Source organism: Pollicipes pollicipes, unplaced genomic scaffold (assembly GCF_011947565.3).
Source record: "Pollicipes pollicipes isolate AB1234 unplaced genomic scaffold, Ppol_2.1 Scaffold_4881;HRSCAF=5763_pilon_pilon_pilon, whole genome shotgun sequence".
In the NCBI taxonomy this organism is placed as follows: Eukaryota; Metazoa; Arthropoda; class Thecostraca; order Pollicipedomorpha; family Pollicipedidae; genus Pollicipes; species Pollicipes pollicipes.
In genome coordinates this window covers 5272414-5297000 of record NW_023596576.1, presented here as the reverse complement: position 1 = coordinate 5297000, position 24587 = coordinate 5272414, and the positions used below count along the sequence as shown (strand labels likewise).

The 24587-nt window shown below is 54.7% G+C and overlaps 1 protein-coding gene across 1 annotated transcript; it reads right to left on the bottom strand.

Moving 5' to 3' along the window:
* Positions 1-15860: 15860 nt before the first annotated feature.
* Positions 15861-24413, bottom strand: LOC119101843 (runt-related transcription factor 3-like; the record flags this gene model as incomplete). Its single annotated transcript, XM_037225268.1, has 5 exons — positions 15861-15871; positions 16615-16758; positions 20129-20254; positions 21369-21482; positions 24155-24413. Coding segments are annotated over 5 exons (654 nt in total), but the record flags the coding sequence as incomplete, so codon positions are not given.
* Positions 24414-24587: the final 174 nt, after the last annotated feature.

Below are 24587 nucleotides of genomic sequence, written 5' to 3'. Positions count from 1 at the left end.
GACAAGAAATGCGTGTTTGTTTCCCTGTCAGTGTTGAGAATTCCCTAGTTAACAATGAAAACGATGGATGTGCCACCAAAGTCGGACACACATTCATACCAAAACAAGTAAAAGTGAAGAGAGGAATCGTCCTCCCTTGGAAACGTCCAAAGCAAGTAAATGCATTTGATACATAAATTAGTAACCCACAAAATATGTTTGATACATTCCAAACCCGCACATTCGAAACCCGCAACCAGGTGGCACAATCGTATATCTGTTCAGAGCCATCAACCAGGAGCTCCAAGGTGTGTATGGTTCGTAACCCACAGCCACGCGGTACATTTCATAATCCACAACTAGGTAGTACACGTCCGCTGCATCATATGTCGCCTCAGGGTAGCTCTAAAACACACAGTATGAGAGCCCTCTGGTGGGCTCTGGCAGTTAATTGATGTGTGGCGCCGGGCGATTATTTTTGTAAGAATGCTTCTTCGCTCTTGTTTGCTTTTTTGAATGTTTTATTTTCTGTGCCCTAAGCCCTAAGGCAGTTGGAAAAGCTGACCTTGCCGAGACCATGTGCCCGCGGATCCCATGGCTGCGGACAAACTTTGGAGGCAAGTTCAGATCATTTGAAGTCTGCTGATGTTTTTGGCACCGTTGCTGCAGTGGGAAATTCCCAACCTAAACTAAGCAAAAGCCAAGGCCGGCCCAGTGTTTCTACATGTTCGCGTCGTGACGGGGCACCTTGTGGACACATGCTTGTGACGCACGCTTGTGACGTACGCTTGTGACGCACGCTTGTGACGAACGCTTGTGAACACGCCTGTGACGCACGCTTGTGACGCACGCTTGTGACGCACGCTTGTGACGCACGCTTGTGACGTACGCTTGTGACGTACGCTTGTGACGAACTCTTGTGACGCACGCCTGTGACGTACGCTTGCGTGTCCGATCAGCACCCGAAACGGTGTCGTGATATAACTGAGATGTGGTGATCCTGGGAGAGAAACAGTGTCGTTCACTGTGACGCATCATATTTGACTTTGCACGAGTGTTTCGCAGGGAACTTTGCCACTCAGAAGCCATAGGGAACACGTTAACTGGAGGCAGTCACTAAATGTAATGTGTTATACTCATGCATAACAAAGTGTCGATTTTCAAAAAACTAACGTTTTTTGGACGTATTGCAGTACCATGTTACCTGTGCATGTCACATTTGCAACGAACGGGGGACATAAAGTGATGTCCCTGTTTCCGGAAGTTGGGGCACTATCTGACTCCCCCTCTAGATCGCTGTCCCCATGAGATCGCCGGTTTGTAACGCGGTCAGAGCCTGGCGCCACTAGGCAATACAATTATGCAAACACCCCTCATCTATTTGTTTAAACGAGGAGGAGGCGCAGGGCTCATGAAGGGACACACGCACATCAAGCACGTGCCGTTCGAACGGCGTCAGCGGAGCTGCGTGTAATGAACGGCGTGCGGCAGATGGGCCCCGCCGCGCCCCACGCCGCTCCGCCAATTAGCCAGGCCCGCCCGCCCGGTGTCCGGCCCTGTTTTACATAATTAATCTGCGGTGCCTGCGCCCATTAGCGTCGCTGTGTCGATTGAAACGGCCGTGAGGGACACCTCGCGGGCAGCGGGTACGGCCGGCGGTGACGGACGCGCGAGCCGGAGTGAGCGTGCACCCGCGGAGGAACGCCGCGTCGGCGCAGCGGCCGGGCCGCTTCTCCACAGGGCGGCGGATGCTGGGGCGACGGTGTCCGTGACCCTGACACCGGGTGCCGACGGGCACCGGAAGCCCACGGTCGGCGACGGAGGCCGCGTCTCACTGCGCGCAGAAATCAGGCCCCGGGCTAAGGAAGCACACGATGGCATGGTGCGGGCATTAAGTTACTGAAAAACAAGATACCCATGTTACCCGAAACCATATAGCAACATAAATGTCTAAAATACCTCGTCGCAAAAATTCCAGTTGGATAGGAACCACCGGGGTAGAAAGATCTGTCCGATTCGGCTCTCCTGTTCGTGTATGCCCCAAACGAGATAGTTCGCTACATTAGTCGCTGAAATCTCTCCTTCCAAACTGCTAATCCCTTTCCTTCTTTTCAAATGTTGAATCCAGTAACCGTTGGTTAAGACTCCAGTGAATTCCGCCCTGCGGATATCTCAAATGCGTCCGCTTTATACCAAAACGCGGCGTCATTGATCGTGGTGGGCAAGAGCCAGCCGGTGGGCGGAGCTGAAGCCTCCGTAGCCGTGCGGCGCGCCGCCGGGGTGGCTCGGCGGGCGCCTGCCGCCTGCTCCCTGCGCCCAGCCCAGCCAGGTACAGCGCCATGATAGGCGCTTGCTCGGTGCGTGAGCATTGCAGAAACACCAGACATGCTAACGGCCGGTAAAATCGGTCCAATTAGTCTCCAAACTCGCTTATCATATAACTAATGAAGATGAATACGAGCCGGATTTGCATATGAGCCGGTGTTTTATGGTCCCCGGGAGCTGCCGAACCGTGCCCGCCGCTGTCCGTAATTGATTTGGGCCGACGCAGGTGGGCGACGAGCCCATGCGGTCGGCGGGCCCGCCCGCAGCCCGGGATGTGACGTTTCACCCAGCTCCACCCGGGACGTGACGTCACACCCAGCTCCACCCGGGATGTGATGCCAGATCCCGCAGCGCCCTAGGCGAGGCATCGTACCGCACACCGCCAGGGCCATGGTGGGACGTTAGGGCAGTGATAACTCCGCACACCATACGCCCAGGGCCATGGTGGGACGTTGATAATTCCGCACATCATACGCTTACCTATTAATGCACACAATGCCAAACGCGTGTATCATGAGCCTGCGTCTGACGGGTGTCAATACGATCGTTCCTGACTGGGGTCAATACGGTGAGATCACTTTGACGTCATCTGCCGGTGGGTGTGCATTACCCACACCAAACTTGTACAACGATCCCCAACCGGCCTGTGGGCGGTCACCAGCTGTTGATAGTGATGTTCAGCCCCACGCCGCCGTTGTCATTACATTGCACGGCATATGAATATGTCAATGATGGTCTCCATCTTCCGACGTGCACATTCTGTTGCCATCAGCGAAATCAACTCTACAAGATACCGTTTTCATTCGCTAGGTTGGACGAAATAATTTTCAATTCTTCAAAAGCCACTTGAATCAGCGGCAGTATTGATGGAATCCCACCAAGAGCGGTCCTGCAGGTGATCGACCGTCAACACTGGCATTTTAGCATGACATTTGACATTTCGGTCTTTTGCCAATACAAATGTGGCTTTATCAGACACTTTTACAGCGACGTATAAATCTGAAAAATCAGACGATTAGTCGGTACGGACCTCCGTTTGGAATATCTTCTCGGGATCATCCCCAACCGTAGAGATTTGGCTTCTCGTGCTCGTCCCCAACCGAAGAGATTGGGCCTTTGCTGTAAAAAGTAAGCATCATGCTTGCCACGAACCGCCGTTCGCCACGTACGTTGTCCTCCATTCCAACATTTACTCAAGCAAAACAAACAGTGTCTTATGGATATCTGCTGTCATATGGATCTGTTTAGTTAACGTTTACAAGTAAATATGTACAAAACAACGGAAGCAGATTCCTACGCGACTGATAGTTTTGCAGGAGCAATCATGCATCCTTGCTTTGCCGATGAATGTTGAACTGGGCTAATGTGCGATGATATACCAGGATAACTATTGAAGAACATATTTCTGCTGGAGCAAATAGGCCTGGAAAGAACTTGGTCCTTGTGGAAAGGTATTAGTGATGCATTTTGTTTAGCATGATCCCTAAAATATAGCCTATGAAGCTGTAACGTACACTCGGGTGTATGGAATACAATGCCACTGGATCCGATGTTCCAACCCAACTAACATTGAATACAATGCACTGGACGATGAGTTGCTCTTCAGGCATGATATGGCTTGGTCACACTAGCAAGGAAATGTTTGATTTTCTGCCTTCGTCGCAGCAGGGCCACTTGGAAGTTGCGGCAGTTCTTTCATGTCGGTGGTATAATTCTAAGATAGATTATGTAAGCAATCACAAATATTGCCTTAGCCAGTGTCCAGAACTACAAAACGCTCCAGCGTCTCTCACCGTTCACCTAACCGTTCGCATACAAAAATGAGAAACGGCACGTGTCGTTTGAGCTCACCGACTCACTCAGAGCTACAACAACGTTGATGCAATATTTCTACAGACCGCTATACCTGCTTCCTTTGTTGAGTCTCCCACAAACCATTCAATGGTGCCGCTAACTAAATGAGGTGATGACTGCAAACTCAGCGAAACAAGGGCGTGTGTTAAATCGTAGTCTGTTTTTGGAGGCCCCATTACGTTTCGCGGGCTACTTTGTTCAGACCACAAGCTTTCAACGCGCTGTTGCAGTCCCCTTCAGGCTGCATTCAGGCTGTGCCTTACTGCCCAGATGTTCAGAAACCCGCACACCGCACACAAGCTGATCGCGTATCATGAAGCCTATGCCGTCAGTCATTCTTCTAAGATTTTTAGATTTAACAAGGAACATATCATAACACTAAAGAGTTCCAAAGATCGCGCTAACAGCCCTACATATGCCAAAATAGTATCAGTACTTGTGTAAGTGCGTCCACGCCATGCCTGCCTCTGAAAGAGGTGAAAAGGTCCGGCCTGTTGCCGGGCAAAATGTTGATGATCATCCCCTGCCACGTGTCCGGGTTATACAAAGATCACAATGTGGTGTAAAAGATGGAAAGTTATCCTGCTTTACTTCTAGGTAAACCAGACTACAATGGTGTAGCTTTGGAACATGACGTGTGTGTGGGGGGGGGGAGGGGGGAGCGAGGATGAACCATGAAAAACGAGGAAGCCCGCCCCCTCCACTTCCAAACACGCCGACAAACGGGTTTTTCACAGATTAAGCCCACTGTCTTCTCAAAGTTGGGGGGGGGGGGGGGGGCGGGGGGCGGACAACTGAATGTCTGTTTCCAGACGACATACAGTCACTTTGCATCATATTGGGTGGCAAAACATTGAGTTGCCGAATTTTTTTGTCATCATGCCATTCGCCTAACGACCTGCTGATACAGTTCTGATAATAGTTCTTTTGAAACATCTTCTTAACAACGAGAAATCGATGCAAGTAATCAATGCAGTCGACGCACTCTTAAAACTCAAGAACTAACATCATGAGCCTACGACAAAAGCAGGATAGTACTTTTTCTTATCTACTTTTACTATTTGATGTCTTACACCTTGACTTTTTACTACTATTTCATCTATAGAAATACATTTACGAAACATCATTAATGCGTTTCACTCATTCCTATTGTATGAAGCAGTTCCACCTATTGCGTCTGGCCACAATATCATAAAGTGTACGTTAAGATAATCGAACCGCTTGTTTTAAGCGTAAGGAGATGCTGAGATATGTCACACACTCCGCTCTTTTTGTTTTAGGCGTAAGGAGATGCTGAGATATGTCAACACATCCCGCTCTTTTTGTTTTAGGCGTAAGGAGATGCTGAAATATGTCAACACACCCTGCTCTTTTGGTTTTAAAATGACAGCCACGACCTGTCTGTTCTTTAAAAACATCAGCAAGTAGACATTTATGAAAATCAACATGTTATCACCCTGCAAGCAATGGTGTAAAAATGCACGTGCTCGCTGTGGTGCCGTTTTAAATGGAACTTTGGTGTAAAAAGCGCACTTCTGTCTCGAGCTGTGGTCGTGCGGCACGCTTCAACCCAGCCTGCTGCCATATCTGAACGGCTGCTCAGCCAATTACTTGCACCATAAATTGCGTCTGCAGGTCTGCTAGGTGCTCTTCGTATCGTTACCGTGATCGTAAAGCGCAGGCACGGACAGGCCCCGGTCTTTACGGCGGTCATGCCAGGCGGCGCGCGGTTCGTGCGGTACGGACGGGCAGTCTAAAATGCCGGGAATGTCCCCGGTTCTGGTAATTTGGTGATCAAGGAAGGATTCGTGGCGTGCAAGATGTCATCCCACACTGTATCGCATCGGGTGAAAGGAAAATGCATCTCTCAGGTTGTCTTGTATTGAGCGCAATGTGATGGTACAGTCAGGCAGCATTCGGTCCGATGAGCGCTAATTGCGTCAATCGTTGAAGTCGGTAAACAGAAAAAAATGAGTCCATAAATGATCCGTGATAAACTGCATTTGAAAGTCATAATTCCTTGCCTGCTTTGATTGTTCATTTAACACAAAGGAGTTCTTAAAACTGACTAAGTATCACCATTTTTAAATATATAGCTCATAGATATTCCACAGGCAACGGTTAGCAGCGTCGTGGTTTACCTTTCGGGCGTCACTCGACTGGGCACCAAACTGCCTTGCATATTTATAGCCTTGCATCATAAAACTCCAACATTAATGGTCAGGAAATAGCCAAGAACTCGTTGTTCGCAAGTAAGTTATGACGTTATAAATTTCACAGGACTGAACGGTAAATTAATGTCGCACAGCCATAAAAAGCTAACAGCAAACACTTTTCTTTATCATTGCCTTGAAAGCATTCCATTTAGTGGGCGCCGTGGTTGCAATAATGCATAGTGCGGGGTCCTTCGCAGAGCAGACTGATTCGGTTTTCGCGGTACAGCATCCTTTTGCTTTTCAGCAGCACGCACGAATGGAGAAAGTGGAAAGACAGATCAGGCCAGACAAGATAATCTCAAAATCCCGATTCTTTTCAATCCCCTTCCCCTCCCCTCGCCGGTGGGGCCACATCAAGCGCCCAATGGGACGGCTTTTCACAGTGGTCTTGGCGTAATGGTTTTATTTTGACTCGAGTGATTAATGAGCTGTTTGTGTGATATTCCGGTGTGGTGGTGGTGGTGACATCAGGCTAGGTGGCGTCGGTTGTTGGAAGCGCTGGGATGTTCTCACTGCCACTTCGGAGTGCACCTACAACAGTACAGCCGTGCCCGCGCGATGTCCTCCGGGCATTCACGTATCCCTCAGTGAGACTTCAAAACAGAATGTCGAGCAGAGTCAGCAGTATGTGGTCAACAGAGGTGTGCGGATGAGGACGCGTGAGGCGGGGGCAGCTGCTGGGCGCCTTTCAGATAACAGTCCACTGTGGCCGGGCCCGTTAATGTTAGTCAGCGCCGGTCGCGTGTGTTTATGAGCCGGATTCTTGCCTTGAGGCCTCCAGGTAACCGGACCGAGCCGGACCCCCGCCGCGAACGAGCCACCCTCTCCGCATGGCAGGCGTCCGGCACCAGGCGACGGTGTGAGGTTTGGAACTGCTCGCCCCCCCCCCCCCCCCGCCCGCCCGCAGCGCATCACCTCCGTTTCGGCCTGCCCCCCGTCGCCTTAACCCAGTAGCCGTGGCCAAGGCCTTATAATTACATGGTAAGCAGCAGGATGGGCCCAAAATGGTCTGCACACCGACACATCCCTCACCTCCAACCATCACCAGCACGCCGAAACATGCTACAACTCAAATTAGTACCACCATAGCGATTTTTTATGTCAAGTTAAATGAATTATTGTATCATTCATAAAACTCTAAGGGCATTGTAGAATAACACCTCAGCAGTATAAAAATGTGGCCTGCAGTTGGCAATTAATACAGTGCTGGTGCTCCGGAGGCCTCACAGAGCTGCATTGGCTCTGCTGGCAACATATCGGGCAACATAGGCATTTTACTCCGTCCATTGTTCATCGCTCCCGCTGAATGTTTGCGTCCAGATATCCACGACCCTGACATCCGTGTGTTCATGTTCCCTGAATTGTGACCTAAAGTCGCCAAAAATAGATAAAACGTTATTTTTAAAGGCTGCACCATTGTTAAACAAGCGCGATATAAAAGCTTGCCAATCATCATAATTTCGTAGAGCGCACTCAAACCAATGGAGAAATTGTACATCGAGCTTGTAACGTCCCGGGCGCTACTATCTCTGTTAGCTGGGGGCAATGGTCGCACCGCTCCACTTGTGTCGTAATGGTTGAATGCTTAAGCCCACGCTTGCAAATCACGTTATCTGTTGGAAGTGGCAGCAGAGGATAGGCTTAAACGCGCCCCTTTCCGTTGCAGATTGCTGTCTGGACGCACAACCCCCCCCTTATCTTCTCGAGTTTTGTCATTTTATATTTTGGTAGCGCGTGACTGGGCTGCCTGTACATTCGCAACCCTGACCCTGCACGATGCAAGGCACCTCCTTGCATCTTCTTAGCCATACAGTCTGTCAAGGGGGTCCCATTAACACGCGCTCGGGTGGGGGGTCAAATCCCCCCCGAAGGTTTTGGCAGAGTGGTTTCCGAACGGCGCGGCATAGCCGCGCCAAATTTTGTGCATCTGTACACAATTGAATAGCAGATCGTTTGGCATAAACATTTAGATGTACTTTGTAAGGTCGTTGACCTATGGCAGGTCAAAGTCAGGCCATGGTTTCAGCGAAGGCAATTTCTAGGGAATTCTTCAATCTCATCCAACAACGGAGTGTTAAACGAAGCCATACATCTCTGAGATGCTTTCTTAGGCAACACAACAGTTGAATGAACACATTAAATTGACCTAAGGTCAGGTATGAAGGTCACAGCAAGGTCAAAACCAACTTGTTTGGTTACCCAAGGGCTTGCTGTATGGGATAGTTTCTGACGCTCATTTCGAGTTTATTGATGGCAGGAACCGCATTATATATCTTCCATGGAGTTCTTGGAGGTCATACTAGGTCATTGAACTAAAATGACTCAAATCAACCTTTTGTTGTAGGAGCATACTGCCTAGCGTGATCTTTGTCGCTTAGTCAAATGCAAAACTCAAAGCAATCTTGTATGATTTTGGTTGCCTTGACCTTCAAACGGTCAAAAAAGGTTACTGACCTTGAATGGGAATTGACCTTTTCATTAGAAACGGTTATCTAGGTTCTAGGGGCACTTTGGAGACCAGCCTGGAACTTAACCTTGTTTAACCTTTTTGACCCAAAAGTCATAACCTAGGAACATGAAACTTTGACCTGAGTGAGTTCACGTACAGGTCAACACACCCTGTAAATTTGGTGCCTCTGGCTTTCTTAGTTCCCGAGATCTCAGGGGGGATCAAATTGACCCCCCACCACCACCACCCGCGCGAAGGGTATCTAGGCGGCCACCCGGGCGCGTGTTAATTTAGATCTGTGATGGAAAGTCCATAAAGGTAAGGATAGTGGGCAGTCAAATGTAATTTGATTTTATCTGCCCCCTTCTTTTTCTAGTCTGACATTACATTTCCATTGAATATTCTGGTGTAACTACTATATCGCATATAACAATAAAATTCACATTTTGTGGAGAGTCTGTCGTATGATCTTAGGCATTGTAATGCGAGTACATAAGGTCAACTATACATTCCATGATTACATTTTACGCAAAAATAAAAAATGTACAATCATCTTGCTGCGTCATTCCCACATTTGCGTTGTTTACGGGCTGTCATCTACCATGTTTAAATGTTGAAACTTAATCATTAGCACGCACTTGATCGTATGTATTGTGATTACCATAGCAATAATGATATCTTATTTATTGGTCCTGCACAACTTTCTAGTGGTCAGGAACGCTAAATGAATTGGGGGGGGGGGGGGGGGGGCTGAGCGGTGAAAAATGAGGCGGCCCCACCCTAAAACGCTAACAAATGGGTCTCTCCCGATTTTGCTCACTTTTTTCTCAACATTGGTACTGGAGGCGCACCAGTTGTTGCTATGTCTTATGTAGTGCCTGGTGTCAAGTGTACCCACCTCTCTCTTCTCATATGCACAGATATGCAGCTGTTGTTGTCTGTGTGTATCTAATACTATCACGATTACAGAAAAAAATACCAGGGTATCATTTGGCACTCTAGTGTTTTTGCTCTGTCAGGCCAATCCAATTCTGTCAAGCATGTCAGTTGGGCGACAACACGGATGATGTTTATGACGATGCAGGCGAGTACATGTATGCCACAGGCATTGTGTAATATATGCATAATGACAGGTTGCAAATAAACAGACTGTATATATATATATATATATATATATATATATATATATATATATATATATATATATGGTAGATATATAACAAATAGAAAATAGAATGGAGACGGAATTGTATCTGGCCACGGTCCTCTACTACAATGTGCAAACACCGTAATTCCGGATGCACGAACGTGTGCCTAGTTTCGAGGTAGCATGAAGTGGCCTCAGCGCTCAGTGCTGAACCCTCAAATGCCAGTCGGAGGACCCTTTGCGCCGATCGGGGGGGGGGGGGGGGAGGGGGGCTGAGTCAATGAAGGCTTATATGTCAGTCAGGCACTGCCACTGCCAAATAGCCGGTTCCGTGTCGGTCTGTGCCTGAGCGTACATTTCCCAAGCAGGGAAAAGGCTGGGAGCCGTGGTTTACATTGGTCGGGGCCGCTAAGTCAATAAGAGCCCCCCTGTGTCGAGCAAGGGCTCAAAATGCCCGCCAGGTTCCCTCTGTGGGAAAAGTGACCCGAGCTGGTCAGGGGCCCGGCCAGGGATTCGAGGGGGACCGAAGGGCTGGATGGGAGTTAAGAGGCTCCGTGTCTGTCTGGGAATTATGGCCCATTTTCCAAGCGGGGCCATGGCCGAGTGCCCGGGATTTACATAGGTCGGTGCCCCTATGTCGGTCAATGGCCAGGGGGGCTTTCGTTGGCAGAATTCAAATGCTAGATCGCTCTTGTTATGAATCTAGAGATCGCACAAGTGAAATACGCGTCTGGACCACTTTCAAACGTTCTAAATGATGTTTTAAAACGTTCAAACATGCCTTTTTTAGGTACAGCATTGTTTTCGTCTGCCCAGTGGCCATCGTTTGGCGTTAGCCACCGTGGCGATGTCGTGCAGCCTATGGAGACTGCAGCGCCGGGTGAGGTTTTTTGTTGCTAAGGCTTGCGAGCGCGCATGCTCCGAACTATCCTATATAATTGCTTCACTGCGCAGTTATGAAAACGGGTTGAATATCTCTGGATGAACATGGTTTGACCGTGTCAATAAAAAGAGTTGGCCCCATTTTGATCTATGAGCGCGACCACGGAGTACCTAAACGCTCACTAAAACTTAACAAAAAATCCGGGCAGACCTTAAGTGCTATCGTTTTAGAAAAATATCGCTCAGCCATTGCAAAATGGATCGCGGAGATCATTTATTCCGTGCCATTTAATGACGCCTGGCTTGTTCAGCGTATTGATTTTAAAATGCAAGCAGTTAAGTACTCTTCGGTTACTTCCGACTTCTGTTTAAGTTTGAAAAGATGAAAACTAATCGTAAAAAATATGTCTACATAAGACTCTGTGCCTTTTTTTTGGGGGGGGGGGGGTTTCACATTCAGGGAACCCTTTGTCAACCCTGTGCCCCTACTTTACCACGAATCTGGCTTCGCCATTGACACCAGTAGTTAAAAAGGGAGCAAACCATAACCCTGCTGTCCGGTAATTAACAGCGAGGGAATGTCGCTGCAGTCTCATTGCTCTAATTACATGGCGTCGTGTCTGCATATGCGGCTTCGCATATTTTGTGTACGATATGCATCAATTGTACGCATTTTACTGCCGACAGATGTATCCGGAGGTAACAATGGTCCCACATTTCATTTCCTTCGGCTCATGAAGCAAGCTAAGAGTTCGTCCTCAGCGAGGTCCTGGACCCCGTCCCGCAGCCGAGCCCTCCCCGCCCCGCCGCTGTCGTGCTCCGTCCACTCGCCGCGTCGATCGGGCCATCGCCGCGAAGCGCCCGTGGCCCGCCGCCCTCAAAAGCCCTGCGCCGGCTAATTCGACCTCGTTTGAGCCCGCTTAACACGCCGTTGGTCGGAACGACAGCCATAACCGTGGTCATGGCGGCGTCAATGGGACGGTGCGAGGTGCGTGACGCCAAATAAAGGTGGACGAGTGCGTACGAGTCACCGAGCTCTTGCATCTGACACGTAAAGTCGTGTTTCGGTCGCTAGTCGTTGCGAATGTTGGGCGGTCAAAGTGGGAAAGACTTCTTAGGAAATCGTTAGTTACTACACCAATACGCAAAACTGGTGGGTTTAATGCCCATCGCACCGAAAAGTCAAAAGTGTGCGACATAGACGCGATGGATGAGCATTATTCTGTAGAAACCAGTCTGCAAGCCTTGCATCGCACTGGCACCACACTTTATATCTGGTCGCTTCGCGTACATTGACCGTGCTCATTTGGGCAAACGGTTAGACGATTCTCACTGTAAACCGACTTGGCGTCCATGATGCCGGTCTCTATTCAGCAATGTCTGGCTCCACTCTGTGATGTTCCTGCATCGCGTCGCCGGCTCGCCGCGCCCTGAGCAGCCTCGGAGGTCCCCGGCCCGCCGCACCCTGAGCGGCCTCGGGGGTCCCCGGCTCGCCGCGCCCTGAGCGGCCTGACCCCCAGCGTCCCCGGCTCGCCGCACCCTGAGCAACCTCGGAGGTCCCCGGCCCGCCGCGCCCTGAGCGGCCTCGGGGGTCCCCGGCTCGCCGCGCCCTGAGCGGCCTGACCCCCAGCGTCCCCGGCCCGCCGCGCCCTGAGCAACCTCGGGGGTCCCCGGCCCGCCGCACCCTAAGCGGCCTGACCCCAGCGTCCCCGGCCCGCCGCACCCTAAGCGGCCTGACCCCAGCGTCCCCGGCTCGCCGCGCCCTGAGCAGCCTCGGAGGTCCCCGGCTCGCCGCGCCCTGAGCGGCCTGACCCCCAGCGTCCCCGGCTCGCCGCGCCCTGGGCGGCTCGACCCCCGCGCCCCCTCCAGCCATGCACTGTCCACGACGTGTGATGGTCGATGTCGCGCACGGCGGCCGGGACCCCGCCGCCCACCTAATGGCACGATCAGCGGTACCGGCGCAGACAGCACTGCTCGCCGCGGACGGACGGCTGGCGCGGGGCCGATTGCCGCACCGCCGATCGAACGGGAGGCGGGAGGGGGGAGGGGCGTGCAGTGTCATCGACGGACGCGGCGACAGGAGGGACGCAGCTGCGGCCGCGGGCGTCACCGACTGACGCGTCATCGTCGGGGGAGGGATGTAATCGTCATCAGACGACGCGGTGACGATGCGACACTGAGACGAAATAGGGGTGTTTGTGATACAGTAAAGCCGGCGATCGGGGAAGGTGCCGTTTTTCAATCGTCATGTTCTCTGGGTTCAGCGCCCCGATGTTGTTACAAGTGCCATCTCACGCGGAAACGGAGCGACTCAAGTGTGAAAGGGGCGATAGCGAGTGATGAAGCATGACTCAGAGCCGCGGAACCGGCATCCCACTAACACACTAGCGCCGTGGAATGTGTATTTTGAGCAACCTCCCACAGTAAGGGGTTTACAGCATCCCACCTGGACAAGCTACCATGGCGTGGTAAACTGTGCGCCAGATGTCCGCGGTCCGAGGCTGGCGCACGGAGACAGCGCGGCTGGACGGAGCACTGCTGTATTCAGCGTAAGGCGACGCAGAAACACCGGCGCGCGATGGGAGGGGGCGGGAAGGGCGTAACGTGCGGGGGCACACTTCACGTCTGCCGAGGTGTGCAGTCAGGCGGGCAACGCAAGTGGACCGAGGTGGCCGGGATGACCGACGCGGACGTGAACGGCTGAGACAACTCCCAAACCCTGGTGCACATTCAGGGTGGAGCGCACGAACAGCCCGACAAGTGGGGCGCTTCGGTGAAGCGGCTGCGACATGACTTCGGCGTACCGATGCGGGCTATGATGCCGAGCTCGTTGGTCACATATGCACGGCTTGTGAGTACTCAAACTAACGCACTGGCATGTGGTGATTAGCTGCAATTCCTGAGAGTGATGTAGATAATGAAAAACATAATGCATAAAACCCTACCATAATCCATCAGTGCACGTAATGAATGCAAGCAAATAACCGCACTGTCGTTAAGCCGACAGCTCGTAGATTCACAGAATGATTGAGGCCGAAATCATGGTCAAGCAGACGCAACTTCAGCAGTTACTTATGCTTACGAGCATAAAACAGCTCCCACTGTGCCGGCAGGAAGCCGTAAAAATTAGAACTCCGACTGCACCGAGTAGATACTGTCGGTAGAAACGCAGCAGCAGGTACGCAACAATCACTAAAACTCCCCGCTCCTACACCCGGGACAGCACTGGCTTTAGCCTTATCAGTGTAAGCACAGGGTGAATAATTTACCACGCTTTTTGCTATCCGCCACACACAGAGACATGCGATTGTCTCACAAACAATGTCCAGGGATTTTTTCATTGACAGTGAGATCGTGTCATTAGGTACGTCAGTTTCCCTTCCTCATCCTTGTCTATCCAGTCACAAGCTCTGCGCGGCTCTCGCCGCTCTATAGCCTTTACATGTACACAGTATGGCGTACTGGACTGAAAGTGGACTGGCAGTGAACACGTTTTACCGGCTACTGTGCGGGCGCAGAACCCCTGTCAAATATTCTCCATCCAACAATCAGAAGCCTTGCGGGCAGTGCGGTGGGTCGGCGAATGACTAAGCGCCGTGTCGCCTAAGCAATGCCGGCGCGTCGTGATGGGTCATCCAGCGACGTCATGCAGTCATCCAGTGACGCGGGCACCTCAGCAGTGCTCAGTTCAGTACCGATTCAAGTGATAGTTTCCGATCGCGCATAGGAACTGGACGCGTGCTCCTGTCATCCCCGCACCACAGGTCAGTAGGGCCGCCACACCACGGGTCTCGCGGACCCGACCGTCGACGACGCCGGAGCCGAAGCCGGAGCCGCTACCGAAGCCGGAGCCGGAACCGGAGTCGGAGCCGCAGCCGGAGCCGGAGCCGGAGCTGGAGTCGGAGTCTGGGCCGGGGCCGCTGCCGGAGCCGGAGCCGGAGCCGGAGCCGGAGCCGGAGCCGGAGCCGGGCCGGAGCCGGAGCCGCTGCCGGAGCCGCTGCCGGAGCCGGAGCCGGAGCCGGAGCCGGGTCCAGGGAGCGCGCTCTCGCAGACAGCGGGGACCGACGGCCAGCGGGTAACCTCAGCGCCGGTCGCGTGCCGCCGTCCTCCACGGGCGCCGGGAGCCGGGCGGCAGCCGCCGGCCGGCTCCAGTCAGCGGCCGCCGCCAGCAGGCCGGGCTCGCGCTGCCAGGCCAGCCGCAGGAGGTGCGCGGCGCCCACGCCCGGCGCCGGCCCGCGCAGCGGCGAGTAGAGCCGCAGCGCCGGCGGCGGCAGCGGCGCGTCCGGCCCGACCGTGGCCGCCGCGGGACGCCGCTCCAGCCCCAGACCCGGCGCCAGGCAGGTGCTGGACAGGTACGGCGACTCTGCGCACAGCGCTGGAAACATACGGCGCCGTGGGTCAGAGCGACACCGGACAACTGCGCAGAAGACATTGATGAAGGCGATGGTCGTCGGAGTTGCTGCAATAAAGCTTGAACAGAGCACGCGCGTACAGCGTGCAGGGAGCACCTGATCAGTGTGTATCATTTGCAAGTTGATGTCACCCTCGTTAAAAATCATACCGCGCGAGTTGAGAACGAGCTCCGTGTCAAACGGTATCATTTCAAGCAGACTTTGACATGAGTTAAACATAAACCGGCAACGAACTTTGGAGGTCTCCCCCAAATCAGCATGCACCTGGAATAAATTTAACCAGATGTTTGTAAAATTGTTGGTGCTTGAAACTGTTGTGGTCCTTCCTCCACAATCGAATCACATGGACGTTTTTCACGATGCTGCAGTTTGCTACCGTCCTGGCAGAGCCTGCTGGCGTCCGCTCATCGCGTGTCTCTCGGCACCGCCCGCGGCCCGCCGGATATTCCGTGGTACCACCACCTCGTGGCGGCCCTTTCAGCCGACCACGGTGGCCTAAGTGCCGCGGGCTACCATGACCGCACGCCACCCCAGGGCGCCGCCCGGGCCGGGCCACAGCGCCGCTCAGGGGTCACCAGCGCCGTGCTGCGGCGCCGTCACCGAACCGCTGGAATGCGGGGCGACGCGGGTGCGTCACGTGACGGCGCGTCCGGCCGCCGACAATGGTGGCGATCAAGCGGCGGCGGCGGCGGCGGTGCTGCGCCGCCGCTCGTTACCGGGGCGACAACGGCCGGGAAGTGGCCGCGCGCTGTCACCGGTATTGACCAGTGCGGGCGTTACGAGCGGTGACGGGTCCGGTTATGGCGCCGTGATGAGGGGGCCTGGTGCTGGCCGCACGCCACCGACGCCGCTCACCCCGGGCCGCGCGGGGAGCGGACAGCTCCCAGGGCGGTGCTGAGGTCCGCCGTCACGAAATGACCGCCGCGCTGCAGACCAGGGACGCGTCCAGCAGGTTGATTGTGGCGGGTAAGCCCCTTAGGCATGGCTTCTGCCTCCTCGAAGTCGAAGAGAGCAGTGCACAAGGATGACCACGGGGAGGGGGACGCAGTCATGACTGAGTGGCAAAACTTGACTCCTAGTGTCCTCACATCTGTCTCCTCTCCAGTCGAATGTCCTCAGACTCAGACACAGACACTCAGATCCAGTCCAATGCCCTCAGACACGTCCCTGCTCCAGACGGCAGCGGCCGCGTACGACAGCGCGCGGCCGCCGCCTGTGGTACGCTCCGGTTCACGCAGCGCAGAGGCCTGAGGTACAGCAGGAGCCGCGCTGCGGCTGGATAGAGCGGAAGGGACCGGACTGTGTGCCCGCTGTCAGACGGGTGCCTCGGAGGGCGGCCGGGTCACGTACCTGCGGAGCTGCGCTCGCCGGCCGGTGCGGCGACCAGCGCGCCGAGGCAGGCCGACAGGGGGGCCAGCTCGGCCAGGCCCGGACAGCCGGCCGCCGCCTGCACCCACCACGGGTCCGCCGTCAGCGGCATCGGCACGCCCATACCTGCCGACGGAGCGGGGCGGGGCACGCGTGAGAGAGCGGGCGGGACACGTATGAGGGAGCGGGCGTGGCATGCGTGAGAGAGCGGGGCAAGGCACGCGTGAGGGCGCGGGGGGGGGGGGAGGCACGCGTGAGAGAGCGGGACATGCTCGTGCGGTGCTCTCGTTTGCACACAAAACTGGCATTGGACTGGACACTGGACGCCAGATACACTTCTAGATGTCAAAGGGTAGCTCGCTATATAGAGGACTGCGCAGTGTGCAATGTACCAGACAGAATAAGACAGTGGTAATAGCCTTATTCCTCGGCGGAAAACCAGCAGAATGGACGGCAACATGCCTTTATCGAAACAATAAGAGAAGTGAATTCAAAATTGCCTGCCGATGGTCCTACTCGAAGTTCATGGTTTTTAACAGAGAACCACAGTTTTTACAGGACACCAACATTCGGGGATTAAACAAAGAGCGATTGCCAGCCGTTACCACGATACAGTGCCTATCTAAGAATTGGAATGCGCGAACATATGTGTACATGCAAACAAATTCAAGAGAATAGACATCACGCATCACGCTTCATTCAAGCATGCTAACGAGTTGGAGTAAACAAGCATAGCACATCGCGCATCAATTATATATGCAAGCGATTTCAGTTGAACAGTCATCGCACATCACGCGTCAGGCATCACTTACACATGAAAACGATTTTAAGCTAGAATACATCACACATACAGGTACGTATCACGTTCGCGTAATCGGCCATGATGAGCCCTGTATGTTAATATTTGATCGCCGACTTTTTATAAGAATAGGTTTACTAATGCACTGAGCAGTTTACCAGACAGATTAATTCCTTGGGTTTTCGTACCGAAGGCAACTCTCGGGGCCTTGCTGGCTGCGAGGAGTGACGCTCTTTCTTAGCGGGTTTTTGGAAGCTTCGTACTATAGAGTAAGTCAGCAAATAAAGTAATTCCCCAAAAGCGGGCCTCAACAGGGACAAAGTGCTCTGTCACAAAGCTATACCGCATTGCCCAGAACGGGCAGGGGAAATGAAATGGGTTCTACAAGCAAGACGTACGTGGGAAATATAAATACTAAGTTGGGGTTGGTAACGTAAATACTTTTATCATTAATTGTCGGTACGATCAAAAGACATGCAGCTATAAGGACTCGTTAATAATCAGGCCTGAATGCTTTTTGATCACACAAAGTAGATGGATCGATCCCACCGCAGTTATCACCTAGCTGCGCCCATGACATTAAGCTGATTTCTGGGCCGACTGTATGATGCTAACCTCTGGCTCTTTTCCACGCTGTCCATCATCGTATGAAGTGCTGCTCATTCCGGCCCATGACCACATTCCAGAATGCGGGCTCATTCAATTTGATGTGCCGATTGTGCGCAGTTGGCGCCCCGGAAACGTCCGCACAAGGCTTTGCGTTACGTTTTCAGCCACTCATTCAATGCTCATTGCCTGCGGCTTCCCCAATACTCGACTGGCACGCGAATAACAGCGTATTGTTAGGTGGGGATGAATATGGATCAGCAGAGAATCAGGGCTATTACTGGCAGCAGCTATTTTCCGACAACAGCTAGAGCCAAGGGTAACGCGCAGGCCGGTGAACAAAGGATTCGGGATCATTTTCGGGTTTTGTCCCCTCGTCCCGCAACGATACTTCACGGTATTGAACTTCAAAGGTAGTTCGATTCAGGATGGAAACAGGGAAATCGGTGAGCTTGTTTGCCACCTGGATCGCTATACCTGGAGGGCAGCAATGACTACGTACGAAGGGACCACACAGGACCAAATGCAGTGGACGCGGTCAACGATTCGAGACAGGTTGACATTTGTGCTGATAACCTGCGCGGCATCACCTGTCAGTGGCGGCAAAGGTCAGGCCAATTATGAGCTGGGGGACAGTTTCACGATTATCGGACCTTACGCTGGCACCGCTGCACTGGTGTCGGCCCCCAACCCTCGCCAGAAGATCGGAGCAGAGCTGTCGTAGGCTGTAGTGGGGACCTCAGCACCAGTGGAAAGGAAATAAAAGCCAGCCGCGGCGACTGTGTGACCGGCCGTCTTGAATCCCGTCGCCTTCGGGAGCACTCACTGCACCTATGTCTGAGCTTCCACCACCCATGAATCGCGGCCAATCGAATAAGACCTTTCCCTGCCTCTGCAGCATCTAGCCAAACCGATCCGCGCCTCCGGCGTGTTGAACCACAACCCCATTAGCTCTCGTTTCCGCGGACTCGGGCAGACAGGCAGCGGCACCAGCGGGGTCTCGCTCGTGCGTTGCCGTGGCGTCTCGGCGTGTGCCGATAGGCCGCCGACCAGTGTCCGATCGACGCACAATGAGGGAGGGGGGAGGGGGCGAGTCCGCGTGTGACCGATAGTCAGCCGGCCGACCGTCGCCGACGCTGACCGCCGCCGGCGACCGAATGACCGCGCGCCGCGCGCAGCCGTAGGTCGTAATTACGACCGCCGCCGCCAACTAGCGCCGATTTACGACGGCACGGCGCGGCCAGAACGCGACCGTCGTGATTAACGCGGCGTGTCATTGAAAACTCGGGCTTAGAACGACTAGCAACGGCGCGCACACGTAACATTCGCCGCGCGTCGGCTCACGGTGGCGTGGAATGCCAGCGAGCCGAAAGGTCATGCCATCCCTATGCCACTAAATCATCAGCTATGGGGGGCGTATCGGCGACGGCCGGCGACTTCGACGCTCACATGTTATAGGCTTGTTTCCTCGGGAATGTGATGGTGACATTTTGCAATTCCAACAAAACTGCCACCCGTGCAAATCAGACGCCTATTTGATTCTCGTAAATGCATTAGCCTGAAATCTCCTAAGCCATCATCATAATCTCCAGAAAACAATTTTCCTGTCACCAGATCCAAAAACCAAGCCACTAACCGTGAGAAAGCCTCCTGGCCCCTTTTACAAATGCATCACACATCGCGTGGGAGCCACATTTCCTAATAAGCAAGTAATTTGCCGAAGTTGTCGCGTAACCACAACCAAAACGTGCGTGGGCGGCACCAGGAACGATTGACTGGTACCAGACCTGCGTGTAGGGCGATAGGCTGCTCAGCATCTGACGACATCACCCTAACACTAAGCCACTGCACTCTCGGCCATCAGACTGTCGCGACGCGATCAACGTTAGGCCAGACCAGACCGCCTCACGGCTGCGGGGGACTGCTGAGGCAGAGCCTGGAGCAGAGTCGGACTGCTGAAACTGAGCCTGGAGCAGAGCTGTACTGCTGAGGCAGAGCCTAGAGTAGAGCTGGACAGCTGAGGCAAAGCCTGGAGCAGAGCCGAGCTGCTGAGGCAGAGCCTGGAGCAGAGCTGGACTGCTGCTCACTCACCGCTGTGGCCTGGAGGCAGCTTCAGCAGGCCAGCTGCCAGCTGCTCCCTCTCCAGCTGCTGGAGTCCCGCCAGATGTGGCAGCATGAGCCGGTGGTGACCCAGCTGGTATGGGAACGGATGGTGTCCTGTGCGCGGGGGGATGACGGCCGCGTCAGTGGGGGATGACGGCCGCGTCAGTGGGGGATGACGGCCGCGTCAGTGGGGGATGACGGCCGCGTCAGTGGGGGATGACGGCCGCGTCGGTAGGGGGATGACGGCCGCGTCAGTAGGGGGATGACAGCCGCGTCAGTAGGGGGGATGACGGCCGCGTCAGTAGGGGGATGACGGCCGCGTCAGTAGGGGGATGACGGCCGCGTCAGTAGGGGGATGACGGCCGCGTCAGTAGCGGGATGACGGCCACGTCAGTGGGGGGTGACGGCCGCGTCAGTGGGGGGTGACGGCCGCGTCAGTAGGGGGATGACGGCCGCGTCAGTGGGGAATGACTGCCGCGTCAGTGGGGGATGACGGCCACGTCAGTGGGGGATGACGGCCGCGTCAGTGGGGGATGACGGCCGCGTCAGTGGGGGATGACGGCCGCGTCAGTAGGGGGATGACGGCCGCGTCAGTAGGGGGATGACGGCCGCGTCAGTAGGGGGATGACGGCCGCGTCAGTAGGGGGATGACGGCCGCGTCAGTAGGGGGGATGACGGCTAGGTGTCAGACCCGGTCACCTATGTCAGCGAGGGGTGGGAAGCACGGCCGCGGTGCCCTCTTGACTGGAGGAACATTGCGGGCATTTAGCGAAAGGCTTTAGTTCTGAAACATGTGTGTCTTCCAGGTTGCGCATAACACGCGTGAGCAGTCTAGATTAGATGGCAGATAACACTACGCTTTCCGGCTAGGAGCTGAACACGGTCTCGCAATGGCAGGTTACCTGAGACCATGGCAGAAGCCGACACATCTGCATAACCATCCTGTCTTCCCTCAACAGGGTCGTGCGAAACGTCCGCGAAACGCTCATTTGGAAACACTTCTGGTGGTTCCCAACATGGTGTGGCTTACGCCTTCGGCCATTTCCCTGTCGGGTTGTGTCTGAGTAACGGTGATGAAGCACATTTATAGCTGAGGCCCACCAAATGCAACCGAAAATGGCAAATACGGGTCAGCAGTGCGGTAAAAGGCAGCTGTCACTCTGCCCTGACTTGTGAGATGGTAAGGGGCCGCATTGCAGTTCGGCAGTCCGTGACCGCGTGTGCTCACTGTTTTTGTTGCGCGGCTCGCGGGGGCCGTCGACGGTGACCTTGATGGCCTTGTTGTAGACGGTCACCCTCGCCGGCCGCGACGAGATGATGATGGTGACCGTGAGAGACTTGCCTGCGAGTAGACCAGCAAGGTCACGGGTCAGCTGATCACCAGTCACACGCATCCATGCCTGCAGTGTCCACCCTGCCTACCCACCCTGGAGCCGCAGGGTGCGTAGGTCAAGGTCAGTGGACGGCTAGACGCTGGCGGGGCATCACGTGATCTGGTGGTCTGGCACCCGGTACAGTCATGCGGTCAGCGTCAAATTGGCAGCAGCGCAGAAGTTACACCTTGACAAGGTCGCGTTAGTAACCTGCCTTCCTTTGATCATAACGCTTCATTTTGCCCCATGCTTCCCCGCGGTTCACTGCCTCCATGCTGCCTCACTTAAAAACGGTATCCGATGCCTTGCACACATGGTGTGGTTTTAGTTTAAGAGGACTAGATAAGCGAGACTTGTTGCGGATGGCTTAAACCGGAGACATAGATGGTAGCGTGGAGCCGCTCTGAGAAGAAGGGGGAAGAACAAAGTGTAGTGATTTTAAACGAAATTCAACACTGGATACAAAAACTGCTATTTCTCGCATTTAATGTTTTCAGCGTGGCAAAATACGATCCATACAACTCTTTGGCCACACCACCGCTTGACAATCCATAAAAAGTACAACCCTGGCTTCCACGAATCAAATCGCGCGAATACCGTTCATAGCAATTATGCTGCAGCATTTCATCATATTTCCGTCTCAATAGCATGCACACCATGACTTTGAAAACAAAATGAACCGATTTTGACTGATATTTTTACATCATTTTGTGCGTGCCAATTTTTATACAATATCCCATCGTCGCGAAAACGCCCATGACATCAAAATTGCCTTGATTTTTTTTTAATTCGACGGATCTCGCCAGAGTTCACATCGCTAGATCTTACAAACTGAATTAGGAAAACCGTAATGACTCTTGCCTGGATAGTAACGCCCAAGCGCCACCCCAAAAGACGACCCACATCTGGCAATGGTCGACAGCTAGCCTCGGCAGAGTGCAGGGCGATGCAGCAGGTCCAGCCACGGCGTCACCCGGCTATCGACAGCGCCATCTGGCTGCAGCCTGCTGGCCTCCATTTGGCCATAGTCGGCCCCGCCGCTGATAGATCGGTGACCGTCTAACTGCCCATATGCCAGGAACATTTGCAGCGCTTCCTGCCTCGTAATTGCGGTAAAAGCGAGCGCCATCGAGCCCGGTAATTTGGCTCGCGTGGTCAGACAACACTACCGGCGGTGGCGGCCGGCGCGGGTCAAAAGCAACAAACGCCGGTGGCGTGCCCACTTCCCAGCATTCTTTTGACTCGAACTAGTCACCATTGTGCCGTTCCCCGCTCGGTTAAAGCGGGCCAAAGTTACTCGTTTCAACATCATTAGGCGCGCGTTTTCCCCTCGATGGCTGCCACAATCAATCAGCCCAGCCGAAGCCCTCCTCCCCCTCCCCCTCCCCAGCAAAAACGGCCCCCAGCCCCGAACTGCGCGACGTTTTAACGGCCGGTCAAGCCGACAGCCACGATCTGATATTAACTGCTGGTACGACTGACTCGGGTGCCCATAAATGACACGACGGAGCGCTGGGTGGCGTCCGGCGACAGCGATGATCGGCCGGGCTGCGAAGCATTAACTCATAATGATGGCAAACAGCATTACTTCATGGAAACGCGACGACGCCTACGTTGACAGATCCAGCCATCGGTCTGAGTGAGAACACAAAAGGCAGACTGATGATGTTCAAATATGTGCGAACCTCGTAATCATGGCGGCATGCACCTGATACAGGGGGACCAACAAATGACATTATTACGGAAATCTTTATAAAAAGCAAAACCGAGTGGCAGGCTATATATCTATATAGTATATGCATATGGCTTGCAGCAAGTGGTTGTCATGCAGTAATTAGAACAGACATCTGCGACCAAAAATGGTATTTCAGTATAATTTTTCATCGGAGATCCGTCTCAGTGGTTGTTGGTATTGAAATTAATAATGAATCCAAGAAAAATGCCTCCGTTGTGCATCTACAATAATGCTGCCTGGCAACGATAATATAAAAACTAAGCCGGGTACTGGTACGCTTAAAGTTGCGTATAAACGTAACGGCGTACCTTCGAGACAGCACAGATGCAGCGCCAAAAGAACGTGCCCACTTTATCGCGACCTCGCAGACAGAAACGCGCAGGTACACCGGCCGCGAAAGCCCATAGACGGAGACGTGGGGAAGAGCAGACAGACGGCCGACGACAGGCCAAATACAGCGGAGGATGACGGAGGACAGGCTGATGCACAGACCAGGGCAGGACGGGCGGGCGCGCAGACAGGACGGACAGCCGCAGATCCGGCGAGCAGACCAGGGCGGGGCGGACCGGGGCGGGGCGGACCGCGGGGCGGGCCGGCGGGGCGGACCGGCGGGGCAGACCGGCCGGGCGGATTGGCGGGGCGGACCGGCCGGGCGGACCGGCGAGGGGGACCGGCGGGGTGGACCAGGCGGGCGGACGGGGCGGGGCGGACCGGCGGGGGCGGACCGGCGGACCGGCGGGGCGGACCGGCGGGGCGGACCGGCGGGGCGGACCGGCCGGGCGGATTGGCGGGGCGGATTAGCGGGGAGGACCGGCGGGGCGGACCGGCGGGGCGGACCGGCGGGGCGGACCGGCGCGTCAGACCGGGGACAGCCGCTTCGCCGGACGTTGCGGGCCGCTAGCTCACCTCGGCCGCTGCGGCCGACGAAGCGCAGGTCACTGAATCGCGCCTCCCGGTCGGTCATGACGGCGGCGTTATTGCGCAGTTCGGCGCAGCAGTTGTCGTCGTTGCCGGCCAGCACGGTGACGACGGTGCCGTCCTCGACCGGCGCCAGCGAGACGACGCGGAAGGCGGCCGGCATGGTCTTGTTGGCGCGCCAGTGCGGCGGCAGCGGCGTGCAGAGCAGGTCCGGAGAGCCGGTGGCCACCAGCCGGCCGGCCGGCTCGTCGGCAGATCCGGCGCCGCTCGGCCAGCCGCCCGGCCGGCTCGAGGGCAGTAGCATGCCGGCGGCCGGGCTCATGTGGCAGGCGGCCGCGTCTGAGGCCCGGCGCCCGGCGCGGGCGGCCGCGGCTCGGGCACGCCTCCTGTCGAGGCGCCCGCCTCTGGCGCGGCGAACCGG